The 23,717-nt window shown below is 41.5% G+C and overlaps 1 protein-coding gene across 2 annotated transcripts in view; it reads left to right on the top strand.

Moving 5' to 3' along the window:
* The window catches only part of peak1 (pseudopodium-enriched atypical kinase 1), a 112,906-nt gene that overhangs the window by 84,750 nt on the left and 4,439 nt on the right, over positions 1–23,717 (top strand). For both annotated transcript variants that reach the window (XM_008290649.1, XM_008290650.1), the window contains 3 exons: positions 1,075–4,610; positions 12,715–12,962; positions 19,065–19,879. In XM_008290649.1, the coding sequence (XP_008288871.1) occupies positions 1,210–4,610; positions 12,715–12,962; positions 19,065–19,879 (4,464 nt within the window). In that variant the 5' untranslated portion in view covers positions 1,075–1,209. The remainder of the gene's footprint in view (positions 1–1,074; positions 4,611–12,714; positions 12,963–19,064; positions 19,880–23,717) is intronic.

Consider the following 23,717-nt stretch of genomic DNA (forward strand, 5'->3'; position numbering starts at 1 on the left):
AATGGATGTAACATGGTGTTCTGTTGCACCGTGTAATTTTACAAGTATTTAAGTATGACCTGGTTGGCTGAGGGAAACAGGATGTGCCTGATATGTATGCACTGGTGCTGATAACCTAAAACCATTCTTGTGTCCAGGTTTTAAAATGTCAGCCTTTGTTATCTTACTGATTGAATTGTGTGAAGTTTTAACTGTAATTCCTTTATTTGTGGGCTGATTTTTTGGGGGGCACCTTTTAATTGATTATATTTGTCCCACTCTTAAGGCAGTCAAATAGTTTTACAAAAACTTTAAATTAAATTGTCATTATATTTGATATGTGGTGCATTGTTTTTTTTAAACTTTTTTTTTATTTTTTGCAATACTTGATTTCTTTTAAACAGAGATTTGTGGAACTTAAAATCTGCAAAACTCCACATCAGTGCTGTTTGTCAGACATTTGTGCATATGAACTCAGCTGGAACACTTTTAATTTCCATTTTCCATGTAGCTGCTGGAATTGACAGGATTTTGGACTTTGAGTTTTTGATTCAGTAGCACTATCAGTAACTTTATTTCATGTACGCCCGACTGAAACAGCCAGCAACGACAACACAGGACAACAATTCAAAAATAAGCTCTCTTAATCCTCTTCCCTTCAGCCCCTGTGCTTTTCAAGTGTTAAAGGTCTGTTTTGGGGTTAGGAGACAGATCACTGACCCATAGTATGGATTGGCTTCTGCATAGAGAAAGTTTGCCACCTAATGGAGACAATGTAGCACTGCCTCCTAAATCCATTCTCTCAACCACAGATTGTTTTTCCACATTTCTCTTTCTACCGCAGTTCTACCACTTTCCTTGAGTTCAGCTGTGTGTCTAACAAGTGTATTATTATGGTGGTATCTAATTTTCCTGTATTGGGTTAAGATTTTTGTTCTGCATTGGATATGATTTGGTAATCAAAGTTTCAGCTATGTGCAGTGTGTTTAGGTAAATTATTTGTGGCATAGAAATTGAATTAATATTTAAATTAAATAAACTACAAATTCTTACATTTGTTTAATGCGTGATTGTCTTTTCTGTTTTGTCTTACAGATCCAGTGTCCTCCACATTTAAGGTGTGAATAGTGTTCATCACTGTTGTTCTACAGTCACTTCCTGTAGCCTGTAACTTCATGGAGGGGTTTCCTGTCCACTGACTGAACAGGCTGCCTTATAGGACCAGCAGCCATGTCAGCCTGCAGCACCTTCACTGAGCACGTGTGGAAACCAGGCGAGTGCAAGAACTGCTTTAAACCTAAGAGTCTGCACTGTCTGTCTCAGAGCGGTGGAGGGAAGCCTCCCTCTGAGCAGAGGCCTCCAACAACTCAGCAGCAGAATCCACCCCCTGCTGGAGCCAGAGGCAACCCCAACCTTCCCACTAACTCCCAAAGGGCTGGCAGTGGGTCTGCTCGCTCAGGACACTTCCGTCCACCAGTGGCAAAGAAGCCGACCATTGCCGTTAAGCCCACTATGATGCTGCCTTGCTCTTCTGCAGGACTGGATTTAGATGGAAACCTGCAGCAACCACCAAATGTAATAGAACAGGGCAAAACATCTGCCTTCACAGTCTGGAATCGCAATGGACTAAATCGTAAGAGGCCAGGAGGGCCAAGCAACAACAATGAAGGAGAGGGTGGCAGTGAGGAGATTGAGGGTTATGGACAATTTAGCCCAAGGACACCTAGTGGAAATAACAACAACAGTGGATTGACAGATGTCCTTAAGGAGATTGCTGGTTTGGGCCCTGGCTCTAGCCCCACACCCCTTTGTGGCTCCAAGGACTTATTCTGGGGACGAATCAGTAGTTCATACCGGCGATCCTTAGAAAGAGGCTTACCAGCATCAAGCTGTCTGGCTATAGGAAGCTGCAGCAGCAGTAGTGGTGGTGGTGGTGGTGGTGGTGGTGGTGGCGGAAGCAGCAGTGCTCAGAAACGAGTATCCCTTAGTGATAGCGCCAAGATCATCAGCACCGAGGGTGGTCGCTTTTGCTACCCAGAGTTTTCCAGTGAAGGTGAAGATGATGACGAAGAGGATGATGAGGAAGAAGACACTGAAAGGGATGATGATGAACATGAGAGCTGGGATGAAAGTGATGAAGAGTTGCTAGCCATGGAGATCCGTATGCGAGGCCAACCCCGATTTGCAAATTTCCGTGCTGCCACATTGTCTCCAGTGCCCTTTGCTGCAGGGAAAAAGTGGAATACTGTGCCACTTCGCAACCGCTCACTGCAGCGGATTTGTGCAGTGGACTATGATGATAGCTATGATGAAATCTTGAATGGATACCCCTCGGTGGATTCCAATGGAGCCCCTCTTTCCTATGGGCCACGTGATATGCAAGGTAGCGGTTTCCTGTCAAATTCAGAGTCGACCACTTCTCCAGAATCATCGTCGTCACTACCAGAAGATTCTCGAACAACTTCCAGCAGTGGGAGCAGTGCCCACTATGCCCTTCGAAATGGCCTGCATTCTCCCACTTCTTGTAAGGCACCTCCTCCCTGCACAAAGGAACCTGTCAGCAGAGCACTGAGTCCACTTAAGGTGGCTGAAACACACAAGGCTGTCCTGGCCATTAGATTAGAAGATCAGGATGGCCGAGAAGGCATGCCCATGCCTCAAGCCCTTCCTGGTCAACCAGTCACTATAAGTTTTAGTCCCACAGAGGAGCAAGCCAAACCATACCGTGTAGTAAATTTGGAAAAATCGATGATCTGTAAGCCTTACACTGTGGTGGATGTGTCAGCATCCATGGCCAATAAAGATGAACAGGTTCCAGACTCTTCTCCAAAACCCAGGAACCTGTCAATGCCCTCCAGCCCTACGGCATTCTGTAGCACTCCTTTAGTCCAGCCCCTATCACCGAAATCCCCTACTTCCCCATCTTCTCCTGTGATGCCAACGTCACCCACATCTGCTGTTTTGCCAGGTAGTTCCCGGAAGAAACCAGGCAGCATACGCTACCAAGAAGTGTGGACATCAAGCACAAGTCCTCGCCAAAAGATAGCTAAAGTGGAGCTTGGCGCTGGGAGCAGTCCTGGCCCCTCCATCACTTCTCTGCAGTGCAGTCACAAGTCAGCTCCCACTTCTCCCATTGCTGGGTTGTCTTCCTCCCGAACTGTACCTGTGAAATCCCCCAATTTATCAGAGATCAAGTTCAACAGTTTCAATAATGCAGGTATGCCTCCTTTTCCCATTATTATTCGAGATGAGCCAGCCTATGCCCGCAGCTCCAAGAATGCTGTCAAGGTACCTATTGTTATCAACCCAAGTGCATATGACAACCTAGCTGTATACAAGAGCTTTTTGGGACTCAGTGGGGAACTACCACAAACAAAAGGGGTGGGTAATAGGGTAGCCAGCCATACTTATGAAGAGATTGGATCCTCCGAGAGTGTCCAGTCCTCCTCAACAGAAAAAACTCTTTCAGGTAGAGGCACATCAGAGCGAACTTCCTTTGAAGAGACAAAATTTCCACTTGACACGGTTTCAAAAGCACCAAATTTACAACCCAGAACCACTACAGACTCTAGCACTGTTACAAGCACTGTGATCAGCTCTGCAGTTGGGCCTCTCTCTCCCACTACATCAACAAATCCCCCTGCAAATCTTGCCATTACTGCAAACCTACCTAAAGCCAGCCCTACTGCCAATGCTGTTACACACACTTGCAAGACTGGTGGAGATGCTACTTGCAGCAAAGATGATGATACAGACTTAGCTTTGTCTTCTGGGACAGTGGTAAGCCATAGGGAGGAGGCCAGTGCCGTGCTTTCACAGATTGTGGCCTCCATCCACCCTCCTCTGTCTCCTCCCGAGTCACCCTCAGCACAAGCCAAAACTTTTAGTTCTGAGGAGCTGTATGCCCTCCCACCTGATGCCATGAAAGAGACCCTCACTCGGCCTAAGTCTCTCTTTTCCGCAACTGATGGCTGTCTTTCCAAGCCAAAGAAGGAGACACCCTCAAAAGTTTTGTCTAAATCCCAGAGTGCCTCTGCTGCTGTCCCACTCTCCAGCCCCCGGTCAGAACCCAGTGCCCCCTTTCCCCCTCCAAGATCTACATCTTCCCCCTACCATGCATCTAACATACTCCAGAGACATTTTGGCAATTGGACCAAGAGTTCTGCCTCGAGTTCTCCTGTACGACCCAGCGAAGGTGAAGTAAGTCCTGGTGGACAAGGGAGACGTATTTCAGCAGAAGGCTCCAAACCTAAACGCTGGATCTCCTTTAAGAGCTTTTTTCGTCGGCGGAAAGATGAGGATGAGCAGAGAGAGAAGATGGAGAGAGAAAAGGAGAAGGGCAAGTTGGTTGGACTTGATGGAACAGTCATTCACATGCTTCCACCACCGCCAGCTCAGCAACAACACTGGTTCACTGAGGCCAAACCAGAGGATCCCACCCAGAAGCCAACTATTATCTTTACCTACAAGCCAGACAGTGGCAGTAGCCCTGGCGATGGAGAAGGAGAACTACGAGTAGAGGAGTGCAGAGAAACTGCACTGCTGACATCTGATGAAAGCAAAGAACCTCGACCTTTGAGTCCAGAGAAAACACCGTCATCACTCACTGCTGGAGGTGATGGCATCAGCAGGTATTTGTCCAATATTTATAAGGTTTTATTTACTATTTTAATCAATGCTATTTTCCATACAGTGCATCAGTCAATTAAGATGCCTCAAAAACAGTGGTATATGCAATTGAAAATTGTAAAAAAAAAAAAAAAAAAAAAGTGTTTTGAGAGTTTTCCATGACAGTTTGGTCTAATTACTGAGATTTCTTTTCCAGGAAAAAAATACATTAAGGTGCTCAATTGAAATCATACTGCATAAGATAGAAGCTACATATCCACCGTGGATATGGCTTTATGTAGCTTCTGATGTGTAAAGAGCATTGAAAAAGTCATTTTATCATTTGCTAGATATACAATAAGTAGACATCAGCCCTGCGGGATTGTGGCCCTCAGACAAAGTTCACTTAATACTGCTATGGAAGCTCCATTAACAAACAACCTTAGAGGGAAAGTGGTTCTAGCAGAAAGCAAACATTTCAACCCATCGACAGTTTAACTGGGCTTTGATGGAGTGTATGATACTGTAAACTGCTTCAAGATAAATGTTGTTTAGCAGAACTAAGTACTTTATAAGCAGTCATCAAGGCTCAGCATGAAACTATTAGTAATCTACCAACTTATTTCACACATGTTCTGCCTACATCACCTCTTGGTAGTCTAATGAATCATTTTGCATGCAATGCCCACATTACCGTTGCCCACATGCATTCCTTTTAGTGTAATTGGATACAGCCTAAGATGAAGATACTCAACCTTTGCCAGCTGCTGCTCCAAAGTGTCAGGGTTGCTTCTGCCCCTGTCACACAGATCTCTCATCACAGATTCTAGAGGTGTTTGATCTTAATTTGGCATGTCTGCCTGCCTACTTGCCCAGTCGACTACATGAATTGTACAGCCTATGTGGTCTCCTCCGTAATATACTCTATTACCTGAACAGCATGCTCTGTGCTCACTGGGTCTCCCTTCAGGAGTGAACCTCAGTTTGTTAAAAGTCATCCAACAACAGTTTGATCAGCCACTACTCCATTAAACACTTCTTCAGATGGCATATTCCCTGTGGCTACATAAGTTGCATTAAAACTTTACTCACATACACATACACTGACTACCACTCCTCAGTCTTGCCAGTGTGGTTGTGATGCTCTTGTATAATAATTTCATTATTTGTCTCTTACCTGCCATTGCCCTAAGTAAGTCTCCTGTGATGTGACTAATAGTGCTAGATAAGGATAGCCCAGATGGTGAAAGAGACACTGTATTTTCTTCTCTGAATCATAAGCTTGTTTAAGCATTTGGCTTGAAACAAAGTATTGTTTTTTTGTTTGTTTGTTTTTTGTTTTTAAACAGTTGCTGCATTGATGATCAGTCAAATGGATGCTGCAGTAACCAAACAAAAAATGATTCATCAAGAAAGCTGTATACTGAAAGCACTGTTAATGATGTGAGGTATTAAAAACGTAGACAGCAGGTTTCATACCAAAACCAGTACGTCTTGTGTTATTGCTGCACCACAGTGTGTTTAATCTTAGCGTTTGCTGACAATGACAAAATACCTTTGTACTTAAGATCCACCAAGGTTTTACCAATAATTATTTCATGAATCAACCTTTAAAACTTGTAAGTTTAGGAGATTAGCTGTCACCCCACCCTAAGTCCATCAGTCATTTCATAATGAATCACTTCATTTCGTTGAACCTGACATAATCAGCTTGTTAAACAAAGTCAAGTCTATATAAAACCTGTTATATTCTCACCGTTTTTGTCATTTTAGAAAATGTGAATTCCCCACCCAGTTAAAAGCAAATGTATGGTTTTGTAAAGATTGTTGCTAGTCAACAAACATGTTTTTTTGTGATAAGACGCAGCTGCATTTGAATGTTTTTACCTTAGTTGAATACACTTTGCAATATTTCAGTATTTCCTTACTGATCTCTTTGCGGCATATTCTGATTATTTAGTTTGGTGATGCACATTAGGGGTCAACCCATATGGTTGTTTTAAGGGCAAATGCTAATATTGATTATTAGTCATCAAGGTGAACATATTTGTAGTAAAAATGAAAAATATTTCAAGCAAACTTTTCAGCATTTATCTTTACTCATGATGTGCTTCCTGCAGGCGGGATGTTGCTCAAGATTACAGAGCGACCAGAGAGAAGAGGCTACATCAGGGCCAAACTAGCACATTTTTACATTTATTTATTGGGAATTAGTTAACAAAAATACTGACTCAACAATTAGAAAAATGCTGATTATTGGATCTAGTCGTCCACCCATGGTTATCCACATAATTAAAAGTAGCGAAACCGCACTTGCACAACTTGTTAGTCTTCTCACCTGATCTCTCAGATCTTGACCTCCTCTTTACGCTTCACTCATGTTTCTTCTTCTCGCTTTATTTCTCTGCCACCCGAATATTTTCCATACATTTTGGATCACTTTCAAGGTTCATGCTTGACTTCCCATCATCCCTTTCTCTGTTTCATGTAATTTTGCACTCCTCTTCCATGCTTTCCTTCTAGATTTTTCTCCTTTGAGCCCAAAGCACTGTGAACTCTTAAATATTTTACTCCTCCATCCTGTCAAGAGCTCGGCCCCATTCTGTCTCTTTTCTAACTTCCCTGCTTTTTCTGTCCTCCTCGAGCCTCAGCTCCAGTCATCGTTTCTTTCTTCCAGAAGTTCCTGTCTTCTTTCTCACTTTATAACGAGTGGTACAGGAGTTACGTGTACGGTCGTTTTGCTGGTAATATCAGATATCTAGCTAATGCTGTACTAAAATGGGATGTATTTAAGTGTGCTGTATGTATTGGAGTACATGCAACCCAAAAGTTTTTTGGTTTTTTTCTCCAATGAGTCCCTGAAACTAAACTTGCATTTTTGAGTAGAGGACTTTCCAATGGAGGCTGTAAGATTATTCTGTGGAGGTGATGCTGTACTCTTCATACTGCGTCATTTACATACTTACATTTAACTGTGAAAATAACTCAAGTTTTGTTGTATTTCTAACAATGATTCCCCAAATCAGTAATTGAAGGGCCAATATGTAGGATTTAGGGGGATCTATTCGCAGAAATAAAATATTATATGTACTGATATACTTTATTTAATCAACTGTAACTTCTGTTTTGTTTTTGTTGCCGAAGAATGAGCCCTTCATATTTGCAGAGAAACCTTCTTCCATTTGCTAACATTGTTAGCTAACAAGTTAGCCAACACTAAACTCTTTCAAAAGCATCTCACCTTTGGTCCAGTCTACCACACTTTCTTTCATCCTGCTTTTACAACCATTCTTCTGGGACCCTGCTATTCACGGCATTCACTGGAAACATATCAGTTAGCAGCTAACTTATTCACTTAGTGTCTTTGTAGTAGGTGATTCTGTTGCTGTACTGTCTTGTTTGATGTTTAGCTCAGGTATTAAGACATGGTTTTGAGTTTAAACAGAAACAGAAAATAGCTAAACATGTTCTTCGTGCCAGAGCTTCCTTTGGTGGAGTGAGAGAAAAATATGACAAAATTAAAGTCTACAGGAGGAATGTGCTGGAATGTGAAAACATGCCTCACGGTGTTTTAGTAACAGCTGTTAAAGAGATAGAGAAGCAGCTATTAGGTTTTGCTTCCTCCAATAGTAAAACAGTTGATTATTTATTCATTTGCTTATTTTTTTGTGTTTTCTTCAAATGAGTGCATCTATAAACTGTTAAAGAACAAGCCAAGCAGTTTCAAATGTACATGTATTAGTTAACAAATTCAAGACAGTAAGATGATTCCAATTTGTCTTCAAGCTGATTTTTTGTTCCACTTGCTTGCACTAATCGAGAAATGCATGTCCATATAAAGCAAAATACCTTTAGAACAAAGCAAAGGCGTGGGACGTACATGTTTCATCTTGAAATCCTGAGCTGTTCCTGGATTAACAGACCAGTCGGTCAGTGATTTCCATGTTGTGAACCAGTTCCACAGGTCACTCTACAAACTTTCTGTTTTGGTTGGCAAATGAAGGGTTAATTCTGTGGGGTTTTTCTGACTGGAAGCAGTTTTATTGGCCAACAGTGGGCGTGTTCTTCAGCTCTGGCAAACACTCATTACCTTAGACAGGTAAGAACATTCAAAGAGGGAGAAACAAAAAAAGACAAGGAAAGAAAGACATGCAGGAAAAACGTCTTCATTCCTAACAGCAGGCCAGCTTGCACTATTTGAATACTGCTCTACCTAGAATGTGATTTTTACCTTCGTCTTGTATCCAAAGTTTCCAGATGGGAAGCTGCGTGAGCCAGTACAGCGGGTAAGAACTGAAATTCTGCTCTTTCATACATTTGTGTGACCCCCTAGGTCACTTGAAGTCATGTTGACTTAGCAGGGAGGAGAGGTTTGAGATTAAATGATTCGTGTTTTGTATGAGAGATTATTCATTTCTTGCGGCAGAGGTCTAAGAAACAGTGAAATGCACTGAGGCAGCTTCATGCTGTCTGAACAAGTCGGGTCCTGACATTGAAGCGTGTAGCGGCTATAAAGGTATTTATTGTGTCAAGGGCCTCTCAAAGTGTATATCTACACTGGCTGTTTTGTTCATACAGGATGAGATGGTGGAGGTTGTCTTCATTGTTATTTAATGGTCTTTTGGGCAGTTTTATGGCTGATTGTAAATTGTTTACAGTTTGCTTCTGAGAAGTGTAGTTGGTTGTATAAAGTAAAAAAAAACAAGGAAGAACAGAAGAGGAAATTGAGTTGACATGTACAGGTCAAGCAGCAACAGATTTCGATGCCAAGCTTGATTTTATTACAACACAGTGTACTGTGTGCTGTTTTGTTTTTAATTATAACGTACTCAGTTTTTATGCCTCCATCTATTCACTTTACTTACTCTGTTTTCTAGTTGGCTCACAACATTGTTATGGCCCTTTTATTCTAACTGTCTACTGCCGGCAAGTGCTAAAGTAATGCACTGTGGCAACTTAGAAGCTATTGATCGACTCTCTTTAAAAGAGACACAGAGGGCTTATGGCCTACAGAGACAGATCATAAACACGTCAGATCTGATGTTTTCCTCCAACACAGTGCCCCAGGTTACAGACAGACACATGAGCAGCAAGGTGTTTTCCTCAAGTGCTCACTTTTCCTTCACCTTTTAGAGAAAATATTGCAACAGTGTGCTTATTAACAGTGTCTTTGTCTCCAAAATGTAACAGTAATCCCAGACAATACCAGAAATTAGATTAACTTCTAATGGATTTGGACAACTGTAAAGAATGTTATACATGCAGCATAACACAGCACATGAGAACCATTGGAAAACTAACATCACCTTTAATTTGGTGGAATATGATTCAGTATTATTATCCGTTGACTTATTTTAGCAAATGACTGGACTGCTTGACCATCTTCTGTTAGACACACACCTATAATAAATTGCAATAAAAACTTAAATTGGTGTGTATGTAAGGGTGGTGATGGATAATTTTAAGCTTAATTTATTATTCATACCACACATATGTGCCTCAAATGGCACTTATAATCCTTTATAGCAATAATCTGGGCACACAGGAAAGCTTTAGCACTCGATTTTACACTCCTCATGACTGGTTGTTAGTATGTGACCAGCTAGTTGGTGACACAAGAATTTCAATTTATTGTACTACTAGATGTGAGAAAATGTGTACTCCAGTATATTAAACTAGACGAAGCTTTCTGCGAGCTCTGCCTGTATCTTGAACTGTACTTTTAGGGACTTTCGTTTATGATTACATGAATCATTAGTCATGTTGGGAATATATGTAGCAGCATTACAGTCAAAGGAAATGACACATCTGATTTGGAATAATACAAACATTGCCAGTCGGTCACACCCATGACAATGCCTGTGGCTATGAAACTAACTCTGAACTTTTTGTGACCTTTTGCCTTTTTGTTTTGTTTTTGACATTAAATATACCATGTAAAGAAATTTAAAGCTCGAATATCTGTGCCAGGGATAGTGAACAATATGCCACCACAGCAGTATCTTAAATTTAGAGCATCTGGCAGATCCATCTACTTGTACGTGTAGGTAGCAGGCATTTTGTGTATTACAATGGGGGCTAAAATCCACAGTAGTGTAGAATATCACCCCACCTGGGTGGCCAAACCCAGGTGGCCCAAGGCTGTAATATCTCAGACAGGTCAAATTGAAAGACTGACTGAACTGTAATCAGATCAGGGGTCAGTAACCAGGAGTGTCTTATTTACTCTGGAGTAGACTGATTCTAGAGGGCTTGAGGGGTATTCAGTGTAGACCAGAGAGCCACTGTTATCCAGGTGACTATAAAACAAATTTAAAAAAAGAGTTTAAAAATAGTTTTGGTCTTCTTACGTTTAATTAAAAGAAATCCACTGTGGAACAAATGTTTTTACAATCTTTGGCTCCTTGTGTTTTTGTACTGGCATTCATTACTTCCTACTTCAGCTGGTTTTCATATGTAAGTTTCCATTCTGTGTAGAATTATGTTAGTGTTAGTACATGCTTAGTGTTGTCTTGTTCCTACTATGATACATCTTTTACAAAATTTTATAGTTAGGCCCATTTTCTGTAAACTTATTTTGATAGTTGTTTTGCGATGAAGGAAATGATTAAAGATTAAAAAGTTGTTCAGGAATCAGTCTTTAAATGTGTGTCTTTAGCAAAGTAAATTTTGGGATTACAGCAGCTAGTTATATATTATGAACATTATAACTTACAAGCAATCGACGAACAATCATACTGCAAGCTATTACATGCATAATCTTTTGTGTATAAAAGCAAAGCTAATTTCTGTCTTTAAATGTGCTTTTTACATTGCGTCACCTGTGCACATGTACATTAAATGGACTGACCAGTGTCAAATACAAAGTGGTTTCTTGCCTTGTCAGACGTGACAGCAAAGACAGTGTACTGATATGGAGGTGCTCTCGGGCCCCATGGGGAAATTGTGTTGCTGTCACTTCCTGAAGAAGACACACAGAGTATGTGGCAGGTTGCCTGTGCAACTTGCATCTCCGGCAGCAACGAGCTGCAGCATACAAGTCTCTTCATACCTTCCCTGGGGCTTTCACACTGTGATTGGAGTTACTCTGTACAATCTGAGCTCTCGCAGTGATAACACACTATGAGTAACTGTAAGATGACCCACATATCTGGCGCCCACAACTCAATTGGGCCACTGTCAGTATATTATGAAGATGTTGCCTCCAGTCGTAATAGAAACGATATATATTCTCTTACTGAGGTGGCAGTTTCTATCAGTATCAATGCCTGTCAAGACAAGGCTATCAACTTTTTTTTTTTGTTTGTCTTCTGTTCTTTTCAGGTTGCCCGACTCATTAGCTTATTCTTTAGGGAAGAAAATGGGTATTTTAATGAGTTAATACATCCTTTTCCAGATAGAAAAAAAAGCTAAATAATGAAGGTAATAATCACATTGACGTCTACCACCTTGTCATCGCACCTATCATCAGTCTGCTGTGGCAGATTTAGATGAAATACATCTCACCTCTTGAAACACCTTAAATCATAGCCACCTAGTCACAGGGCTCTTCAGAAAATATTATCACACTCCGCTGTGGCCTGCTTTGTCTTTTTCTCTCACCTTCCCTCAGGCACCATATGTGTAGTTGCATATAAAACGCAGCAGACTTCAAGAGCTCCCCCACTTACAGCTGTGCTGTCTCCTATTCATCACTTGCTGAGAAAGATGAAGTATGCTGATACAGTGAAGCACAAGCTGATTTTAAAGATTGAAACAACTGACCAGATAAGAACATTGTTGTATGTGGTGTGTTCATATCCTGTTGTGTTATCTGTCATGGACAAAATGAATGATGGCAGACAAGTCCTTATCAATAGCACTTCAATTATCATCCTACAACTCTATTGTCTTTGCAAACAGAGCTCCTTCATATCTTCCAGCTTCTTCTGGGACTTGTTTTGCTGATATTTCTGTGAAGAATGAAACCTTGTTGTTAATCGAGCAATAAACAAATCAAAGCAGTTGGAGAAATATTCTCAGAGAGGAGAAAGGAAGTAAAACCACATGTAATGAGACTGTTAACGGAGCGAGTTTTCCACATTTTCATAACTAAATGAGCCATGCCTCTCTCTCTGTCATGTGCAGCCAGATACCAGTCAGTGCCAGCAATGCCAGGGATCGGGAGTTACCCAGTGCCACCTCTCTGCCTGCCAAAGTGAATCTAGGGCTGGTATTTGGGGAGGGCGAGGAGGGCCATGCCAACCAGGTTGCCACTCCAGCTTCAGCCAGCGAGGGCAGCGCCAGCCTTGGAGAGCCTGAGGAGGACGGGAATCACTCTCATCACTCCCACTCTCCTGCCTCCAGCCAGTGCAGTGCCACCTACAGCAACCTGGGTAAGAATGCCACGTGCAAGATGAAGAGAGTCTCTAAAACGTGTCTATTTGTAGGTTTGTGTTCGTGCTATAGACAGGTGGCATAAAGTTTAAAACCCTGCTTACTGAATGAAGTGAAATGAAATGAAAAATACTTTGTTTATCCCAGAAGGGAAATTCAGTTCAATTACTGTGTTGTGTAGACAAGTGTGGTTGCTTTTGTTGTCCGAATTAGCAAGTTTCATGTGTGCAGGAGGGATTTTCTGCTTTGTGTTACAGCAAATCCTTCCAATGCATCCTCTAATTGATTTGCACCTGGATTTTGTGTCGCATTGCTCCCAAATGTAGAAACCAAAAATACAAAGAAGCTGCTGATCATGCACCAAAATCAGATCAATACAAAACTACACGTTTGAACCTGACAGTGTGTGGGTGGAAAATAGTATTTTTCTCCTGTTTGCATATTTTTTGTGTATTTAATATTGATTTTTTTTTCAAGATAAAGATATGGTTTGGTATGGGGCTTCTATTTATTATTGTTGTAAGCTTTACAGAACAGTGGATTTTTATTGCCACTACCTGTCACTCTTCAGCTTGTGCAGTTCATTCACTCGTAAGTGGCTGATTTTATTTTTCTCCTGCATCAGCACACCTCCTCATTTGACAAGTCACAATTTATTCCCTGCTAAAACAGCTGGAGCTCAAAATCTCAACACATCTTGTCACCCACAGCCTGTGGCGCGGTATCTTGAACAACTTGAAGCACATTATTTCAGCTAGAGGTGCAACATCGTGTCACTAATGTTAATGTTTCCGTGAGTGACACTAATTCTGTCCATGTTTCAAGGCCGTGCTTCGACTGATTTTATTGGATTTCATTCACATAATCTCCATTTTCTAAATCGCATTATTCTTCTGTCTCAGTGCATTTGTTTCCTGTATTTTGAAAGCCTTATTTGATATGATTGAAGAGTTTGGAATAGAAGTGCACTCTTAACTACATGGCTGCCTCACCACAGCACAAGAACATACGCTGTATGAGTGATCACGGTACTATTAATGTCATAAAAGCTTTTACCCTCCTATATAATCTGAACCTAATTATATGCTTTCTTTGTTCTCCAAATTATCCTAATTGTTTGGTCTGACACAGCAGTCTTGAAGTTCAGTGTGGAAAAGGTTTGTGCGGAAAAAACACCTCCTCAACCTGAATCATTGACTTGCAGGGCTTTGACTCATTTTCGTGGGACTGCTCTGCGCTGTCTTGTACAGTAGTACAGAGGTGTACTAGGTGTTTTCTGGCAAATATAAACAGATACTGTTGCAAATAAAAGAAGACACTCCAGTGTAAATGAATACAGTGAGTGGAGTCAAGACACTAATTGGCTAAATAGATAGAAACCTGAAAAAAAATGTTGTTGGGTTTGTTATGTCTTTCTCAGTGTTTGTTACATGATTTAAAGTCAAAGAGTGGAATTAAAGTATCTAGGTAATGGTTCTTTTTGCTATAGGATGGCCTATTTACCAGCGAAAACATGAAATCAGCAAATAATTGGGAGACAACAAATCCTTAACTGCTCAGCATCAATAATCTAATGTCATTTTATCCCAAACAGGCAAAATTAATCTAGGACACTACCGACTTGTTTTAAATTCAGTTATAATTTATATGGACATGACATGATTTCAAAGAGTGTTATGTTCCTCTAATTTCCATGATGATGAAGTTCCCCTCTGACAGTCCTTCTTTCCATAGCCTATCTTTGACTTGTGACAATTGTCATTTCATCTTTGGACTCAGTCAGCAGCTTACTAATTCAGGTTTGGCGACGGTCTAACAGCGATCGCATAATACCAGGCTTTCGCGGCATCAAGGGGAGGATGGGAGAGGTAGGCACAGCTGTCAAACACTGCTGGGCACTTAAAATATGAAGCTCTCTATGTGTGGGAAAGGATCTCTCAGTGATCGAGTGGTGTGTGAGAGAACAAGAAATAGAAACACAAAGTGATGGGGAGGAGAGTGTGGGTTTGCGGAACAGATGCACAGCCGAGGCGCTTCACCGTGTGTTTACACATGTGTATGTGTCATATTCAAAAGGTGTGTGGATCTTTTTCAACATGTTAAATGATTCATCAGTGGCTAAATGCTTGTGTCTCACTGTTACTGTTGCACTAATTAGGCTTTTTTTTTTCTTTTTTTTTTTAACAGTGTTGGTGCAAACAGGGCTTGCAGTGTTTGTGTAGTCAGATTGCACACTTGCTCTGTGGATAGATATATTGTGATGGTTTTAAAAGCTCCCAGGATGACACATTATGAGCTGCCTGCAGCCTAATTCTTGCTCTCCTTGCTGCATGCTGGTAATGAGGGACAAGATACAAGCGTGTGTTTTTGTGTTTGTCTGCTGTAACGTTGCAGTACGTCATTTTTGTTTGGGAGGGGGTTTGTGGCCTTCAAGACACACACCCGCTGCTTCAAGTCACACAGCCACAAAGTGCAATGCCTATTTTAAGTTCTTACATCTATGTCTCCTTTTCTACTCGTCAGGATTTGAGAAAAAGGAATTGATTTGCTTTTTTTTTCTGCTCTTCACTTTTGGCTGCAGTATATTCTCTGTTCGCACATTTTAGTGAAGGATCCCGTTCACTTTTTAGACAGAAATGCCTCTCTCTCTCTCCCTCTGACTCGCTATCAAACTGTATACACGCACTTGTGTTTTAATCAGAGCATCAGGCAGTAGGAGGCAGAGCGCTCACCGCCTCACTCAGTGAGAAATCTCCAGTATTGGTGGGAGCGTTGAGCCTGCCTGTTGGCACTCGCGACTCCTCACAGACTCCCAGGGATGGACGCAGCTTTCCACTCTGCCTCCTCGCACAGCTGCTGCATCGCATTTAACTAGAAACTTTGAGGCATTAGTGGAATTGAGGTAGGCTTGTTTTACTTGTTTCGCCTCCTTATCTGTCAATATTCACCCCTGTCCCCACCTGTCTCCTCGGCATCTCTGTTTATTCCATCACCTCTTTGTATTTTCCTTTCTCTTGTCACTTCCCCTACTTTTACCGCCTCTAGCCACCCACTCTGCTGCTCTCGCTTCATTCCTCCCCCCCTTGGTCCTCTTTATTCTACCCACCCCCTCCATCGCTTCCTCTTGTTGCAGTGTCAGAGTTAGTTTTGTTGCAGCATAATGGCTGAGCAGTAAATCACTCCGCTACGGCAACAAGTTCCCTCATCGCCTTACAAAGAAATGTTGGGGAATCCTGTTCTCTAGAATTTTGAATAGAATGCTTTAATATGTTATTTTTCGATACAAATCAAGATTGAGAACAATGTAGAAAGTAATGTTTAAAAATCTTTATCCTAACTCTGCTGAAGAATGTGTCTAACAGATCATTTTACTGTAACTACCTCTGTAACTTCGTGTGCACAGATATTGTTTGTTTTTATTTATTTATTATCGATTTTGATGATAATCTGATCATGTGTTGCAGAGAGACTGTGACTCTCAATTTGTGTTCACACCTAGATTTGGACTGACAGCAGTGACAAAATAGCTATCTGAGACACATCACGCTCTGCAGAAGAAAATTAGTTTTTTAATCTCCAACAGCTTTTGAAGGGCCCGCTTCATCTCTCACACGTAAACACACCTCAAAAGAAGTTTAGGTTAACAACTGTGAGTTTTACATGACTGAAAAACAGCCTTCTAGTCATAGCTATCAGTATCAGTATTCAAGGTTTTATACCAGGCTTCTGTCACACTATCATTTTGTGACACTGTTTTGTTTAGTTGCTTTGCCAGGCACAGACAAGACAGCAGGTTAAACTCACAGTAAGATAACAGCTTTTTTGTGTAGTTATGTAAAAAGGCTGCTTAATTAACAGATTTGTGCTGCTCTTGCGATTCTAGGAATTAGAGGTTTGTTAAGATTGGTACAATTGTACTATATAGTTAATATTTGCTGATGTAAAAGTAGCTATTTTGATAACTGATTATTAATTTTAGTCATTTGCGAGCAAATAATCAAAACATTTGCTTGTTTCTGCTACTCAAATATGACGTGCTTTCGTCTGTTTCGGATCCTTGCACTGGTGGTCAAACAAAATAAGACACCTGAGTTTGTTGTTGTGGGTTCAGAGAATTTGTAATGGTTTTTTTTTGCCCTATCTTTGATATTTTGATAGTTTGTTTGATTAATCAATGACGCAGCATGCAACAAACTGAGTTAGTCTTATGTAATTCAGTTAAGTCACAGCCACATTGCTGCAACAGAAGATCCCCACGACTGGACGAAGGAGACGCTTGCTTTCTTGGACGGATTATTGCAGATTGGCGGAGGAACACATTAAATATATTCATTCCAGGGAGGATTACCAAGACTCATTTACTTTATCCTGACTGCTCTGCCTTAAGGCTTCCACTGCATTCTTAAGATGATGGCAGCGTGACTTACACGTGGGGAGTTATTCATACAGTTTAACGAGAATTTGTAATCAGTAGCGTTTGTACTGTACAAAGAGAAACAGTTTGTTCAAGCAGATGCCTGTACCGTAGGGACTGGCAAAGTAATTCGGCAGAAGAGGTGACTTGAAAGACATCATCGTCTAACACTCAGCAGGCTCTCAGTATAATCTTCCAAGAAATTGGGGTGTTCCCTGGTGAGTTAAAGCTGCACAGTAGGGTTGTCTGTGACCTTGTGCACCCACTTAGTTAAAACTACCAGGCTGTTTCATTCCCATCATGCAAATGGCACAACCCCTTTGTTCTTTTCATTTTGTCAGACACTTGTCTTTGACCCATCTGCCTCAGTGGTCCTCAACTCCAGAGAACGTTGAGGGACTCCAATCAACCCCTCAACCCTCCAATTCCGTCCCACCAGCATCTTGGAAAAATAAGGTCACGTCAAGCCACTGATAAATTTGCTCTCCATGCTGCCTCTTTAAGCCTCACTGCAGAATAGAACTGCAGATTGAGAAAGGCAGCTGGATGGTTGCAGGAACAACTTGTGCCCAGCTGTCCTGCTCTCTGGCTTCTCCTCAGGGCCAGCAGTTCCCTCACGTGCCACGGCACACAACCTCACGTCAGCCTCTCGTCTTCATTAGAGGCAACAAGCCAGCGGGCCACTTGAAATGCCATGTGAGAGAAAACAAACAGCTCTGGGGAAGCCATAGGTGAAAGAGTGTGCAGTTATTTGAGTTATTTCAGTGTCATTTTACCTATTTTGTCAGCTTTGAATTCCAGCTGCTTTTCATGAAAGTCACATCCTGTGTCATCACATTTGATATCAGTAGTCTTTCATATGTTTTATCTTTACAGATCCTTTTCTTTGTAGACCATTGCAGGAGTTTCGACTGTCACAAACGCTTAGAGCCTCTCTTGATAGTAAAAATCACTAAAAGAACCTATGAAGTACCAAAACAATTATTCTTGTTGGCCAGTCAAAGACTTTCTGCTAACAAGAAAACAAATTGAAAAGAATCAAAGCGTAGACATAAAAGCTAAATCTGTGCACTGAAAGAAAGACTTACCATCTTAAGATATTTTTATTTTTCCTTCTTTAAACTGGTCTTAAACTGTCTGGGGTCGAAGATGTATTCAGGTATTTAACTTAGGAAAAAGTTGCAACACAACAATTTGAAAACATCACACTATATGTAAAAGTTCTGCATTTAAAATGTTTCTGAAGGGCAGTACAGTTTACCATAAATATAGAAGCCCCGCTCTTATGCATTTACTAATGCATGTAAGGAGCATTTTAAACAGCTTAAATTACAGTGGTAGTTTAATCTTTAGCAATGCAGCATAGTTTCATGTAAAATCTCAATCTACAAGTAGCTTGTTACTGTACTCTAAGTGTCAGATAATTGTAGGGCAGTAAAAAGTGCTCCATTTTTCTCTGAAATGTGATGGAGTAGGACTAGAACGTCTAATACAATAGCAATACTAAAGAGTTTATTTGAAGGCAAAGCATACTCCCTTGGTTTGTAACCATAACTGCAGCTACATTATCATGTAATTTTGTCCTCAGGGTATTGAAGCCTAAATTGGTTTTTAAATCCATTCAGTTTTACATGGTGCAGTCTGCCAGTCTGAATTTTCTTTGATTCTTATCTTTCCTCTCCTCCAGGTCAATCTCGAGCCAACATGATCCCACTGAAACAGCCACGGAACGTCAAAGCGTCCAATGATACTTTAGCCTCCATCGACCTGGATGTCCTCGCTGACCAGCCGGCGCCTAAAGCCACGCCACCGCCACTCCCCAAGAAGGCTGTTCCTCGCTCCAGTACTGAACCAAGCCTGGGAGGCAAAGAGCCAATCCAGGGAGCCCTCAGACCCCGGGCTGAGGCCAAACCGGGAGGCACCAACCTGAGTGTGGCCAACCCTCTCTACGACTTGGACTCCACCTGGGAGACAGCCAGTCAGAGCTCCTCCCTCAGCTCCGAGCCTCATCGAGCCCACGACCAGGAGAGCGGCGACTCCTTGGAGAGGCCAACAGCTGCCGCAGCTCACAGCAAGGGCCGCCTGGCTAACAGCGTGTCCTCTCTGGTCCCCCAACCTGCCCCCGCTGCATCCAGTGCCACCGCCGGCAGGGAGAGGAGAATCTACCCCAGTACGGAGTCTCTGGGAGGGAGAGGGCGGACAACAGGTCGAGGTGCAGCTGGAGGAGGCTCCAAACCCCAGAGACCTGCTCTTTACAGGGGCTTAGACAGCTGGGATGAGGTGGTGGGGAGGATCCGGGGGCTCCACACGGACACCCTGCGGAAGCTGGCAGCAAAGTGTGAGGACCGTTTCATGGCAGGCCAGAAGGATCATTTGAGGTTCGGCACTGACAGCTGGTCCCACTTCAGGCTGACCACTGGGAAACCGTGCTGTGAGGCGGGGGACGCTGTGTACTACACCGCATCTTATGCCAAGGACCCACTGGTCAACTACGCCATCAAGGTGAGATGTCTTCTTCTGTTTATAGATCAGGTTGTTCAGTCAAATCACTTCACTCGAATTGACCAGTTTTGTTGTGATGCACATTGTAAGACTGTTTTCCTTCTGCCCGAAGGAGAGCATTATGATTGAAACATGCTGCTTCTTGTCTCAGGGATCTGTCTGCTATTTATAGTCTAGTTCAATTCAGTTCTATTCAGATAGTGCCAATTCACAACATAATTTAGGTCAAGACCGTATATTATGATATTATTTTTAAAAAAAAACAACAAATCCAACAATTTCCTTTGAGCAAGCACAAGGCCAAAGTTGGAAGAAAAAAACCTCCCTTTTAACAGGAAGTGTCCAATAATTTTAACTCCTAAGTTTAGTCTTCAGGGTGTAATGTCTTAGATTACTGTAGTTTATGTCAAGTAATACTACATGCTGTGTTGTATAACATCGAATTTCAAATACTTTTTATTGCTCTGAATCAGTAACTGACCAAACAAACTGAATCTAGTTTATCCCACTTTGTAATTAAAGACCTGATCCCTCCAAAAAAGCTACAGTTTCTACTGTATGAGCTCACCGCAATATTTCAGGAGCTTATTTTCCAGCTTGGTTTTGACTTGAGTATTAAAAAAGAAGTGTCTGTTTTTTGTGTGTGTGTGTGTGTGTGTGTGTCTTGCTTTGCATCCTCCCTGCATCAAAAGAGATTTTAGATAAATGTGGTGTCTGGTGGTTGTCGTCCTTGCAGTAGATTTATGAAACCCTTGTGTTGTATTTGTGCTGAGGAATCTCCTCCTACTTCCTTTGCCAAGGTGAAGCAAGGTGTTTACGCTGAAATGCTGGCAGTTAAACTTTGAGCCCTTAGGGCACGACCTTGTGCAATAAAACCTGTGTGTGCATGCGTGTGGGTTTTTTTTTTTTTTTCTTCTTCTTTCCTCGGTTATGACTGTGTGCGGATATCAGTTATGGCCTCAGTGTGTATATGAATGTGTGTGTGTGACAACAGAAAGAAAAGGCGGTGAGGGTCGGGGGCAGAGCTTGCCGGAAGAGTTCTGAAGCTAAATACAAAGCAGATATGGATGAAGGTTGCATTATTCACAGGATATGAAACTCTCTTCGCTCCAGAGTGCTTCAAAGCTTTGCCTTCATATTAGCAGCAGGCTCAAGAGAAACGCTTGTTTTTTTGTGATGCTCATCCATAAATAAGGCAACCAGGAGCAGCACAAGCAGCCAAACACAAACAGGCCCCAACTTCCCAATTAAACCATCCCCAACTCTCCATTTGAATGTGGCCCAAATGCGCCCCTGCTTTCCCTGTAAGTGTAGCTGATCGTCCTGCAAATGAGATTTTTCGTGCTGTGATATTTTTAATGCTTTGCTAATTATTCGTAAATCACCTTCGGCATGTCTCTGTGAATTCTCAACTCTCCAGGGAATTCGGTTAATGATTCAGTGAGTTTTAAAGCTTTGCTCTGCATTAAGGAAACAAGAGGAAACAATAAATGACACTGACTTGTCTGTCAGTCTGGAGCTCTGTGTCGCAACCAGCAACACTGCTGACAAAATATTGTGTCTAGGAAGTGAAAAGTTTACAATTGTCGTGAAAGAATGATCGATATGCAGCCATAATCTTGAGCCAGCACGTCCAAATAAACATCCAGTGAAGCGTCACATTCCTGAAGAGTTACACAGTGTGTCTGAAAGGAGATGTTCACGCTACGGATATCACAGTTTAATGAAATATATGTAAATCATGTTGGAGACCTCAAAGTTTAAAGTCAGCCTTAATCAGTGTCCATCCATCCATTATCTATACACCGCTTAATCCTCACTAGGGTCGCGGGGGGGCTGGAGTCTATCCCAGCTGACTTAGGGTGAAGGCAGGGGACACCCTGGACAGGTCACCAGTCTATCACAGGGCTACACTTAGAGACAGACAACCAAGCACACTCACATTCACACCTACGGACAATTTAGAATCACCAGTTAACCTCAACATGTTTTTGGACTGTGGGAGGAAGCTGGAGAACCCGGAGAGAACCCACGCTACATGAGGAGAACATGCGAACTCTACACAGAAAGATCCCGGGCGTCCGGGAACCTTCTTGCTGCGAGGCAACGGTGCTAACCACCGATCCACCTTGCAGCCCATCTTAATTAGTGTAGTTAAGTTAAAAAAAATTAGGTTGTTGCAGTACTGAAATAACTCATACTGAAAGGTTTATAACAGCTTTGTTTGTGTTATTCAAAGGCTGAGGTCAAAAAGACACATTTCTAAGAAAATAAAATTGAACAATGCAAAAACTGTATTTTCACATCTTGACTCATAACAGAATCCTGCTGTGATCCTAAAATGATCATACTACGTTGTAGTTTTACAAAAATCAATTGTCCAAATGAATATCACCAAGAAAATTGTAAGAAAAGCTAATTATTTTGTTCTACATGTATGAAGAGTTACAGTTGGCATTTTTTGTTCTGCTAATACATCCTACTGTGTGCAGTTCATTACATTAAATTTATTGCTGTAAGCAGTTATTATCAATCTTTGACATGATTTATATCAAGAGTAGCTGTAGCTTACATAATCACTTCATTTATTCATCATAAGTCAACAGCATAAAAACTTGTAGTTTGTACTGTGCTTTCAAAGTAAAACTCTAAAATATTTTTGCATGTACAGTATCATGGTTCAGATCTAATGGAGAGATATCTGCATCATTTATTTAATTATAAATACATTGTTTCTAAGAAAATGACAAAAGACAAAGTTGCCATTTCATTTTCAACTTCTATGTTGAAGTTTCATTGAGTTGGAGAGAAATCAGCATCTTGCTTCTATTTAGAGTTTCATTCTAAACTAATAATTCTAAATGTCAGCCTCCTGACAAACTTCTTTGATCACACGAATTGCATTTGTAGCACACTGAACACCGACAGTGTGCAGAAATTCATTCCTTTTTCTTGCATGGTTTCATTTTCCTACCAGCTTTACATTAAGCAACACTCAGTGTGGTGATTGTTAGAGTAAAAAGAGAGAAAGAAAAAGTGAAATGCCACCAAACCAAGGCACTCCGTAGAATAAAAAGTATTTATTGTGAATGAGATGATGTTTGTCCTCACAAACTCTCTGTCAGTTTATGTTCAGAAGTATTTTGGGAATGTTTTCGAGAGAAGTATTTGCTAAAGTCGGTCATGTCAGCAGATATTACTGTTCAACAGACTGTAATTTGACTTTTGCTAATGAATTCACACCATTAATTAGAATTATTTTTTCTTTAAACTGTTGTTCAACCCAAAATATCTCTGGAACATGTCGTGACTGTTGTACTTCAGTGAATGCGGTGCCGTGTGCAGAGAATGATCCTAACCTTGACTAGCTTCACCTCTCTGTGCTGTGATCAAAGTGTGGAAAGTGAGGGAGCTGCAGAGGCTGTCACTGTGCTTCAGGAGACAGAGTGAGGCTCTGGCTGCTGCCTGTGACAGCCTCACGTCCGCTTTCTGCTTCTTTCAGCTCTATGTATCATTAACGGCATGAGCTCCGGTGTTCTAGAGAAGCGGAGCAGGACTGAGGGTTTTTTTTATTTTTTCAAAGAAGCAGAAAATGTTTTTGATCTCTGTGTTCTCCAGTGCATTATCTGCTAAAGCTGGGTGTTTTATTCCTGATGCTGCAGAAAGTTGCTGTTTGTTTTAAAGTCTCCCATGGCGGAAAAGAGGCAATTTCTGTTGCTTGTGTACTTTATTTTATTTCACTCTCTTTAACAATTTCGCATTACAGAAGCTCTGACAAGTGCTCAGCAGAGAAAGACGTAAATAAAGATGGAATTCCGTAATTTAAATGGCATTTTAC

The sequence above is a fragment of the Stegastes partitus genome, unplaced genomic scaffold (assembly GCF_000690725.1).
Source record: "Stegastes partitus isolate 25-593 unplaced genomic scaffold, Stegastes_partitus-1.0.2 Scaffold689, whole genome shotgun sequence".
NCBI lineage: Eukaryota > Metazoa > Chordata > Actinopteri > Pomacentridae > Stegastes > Stegastes partitus.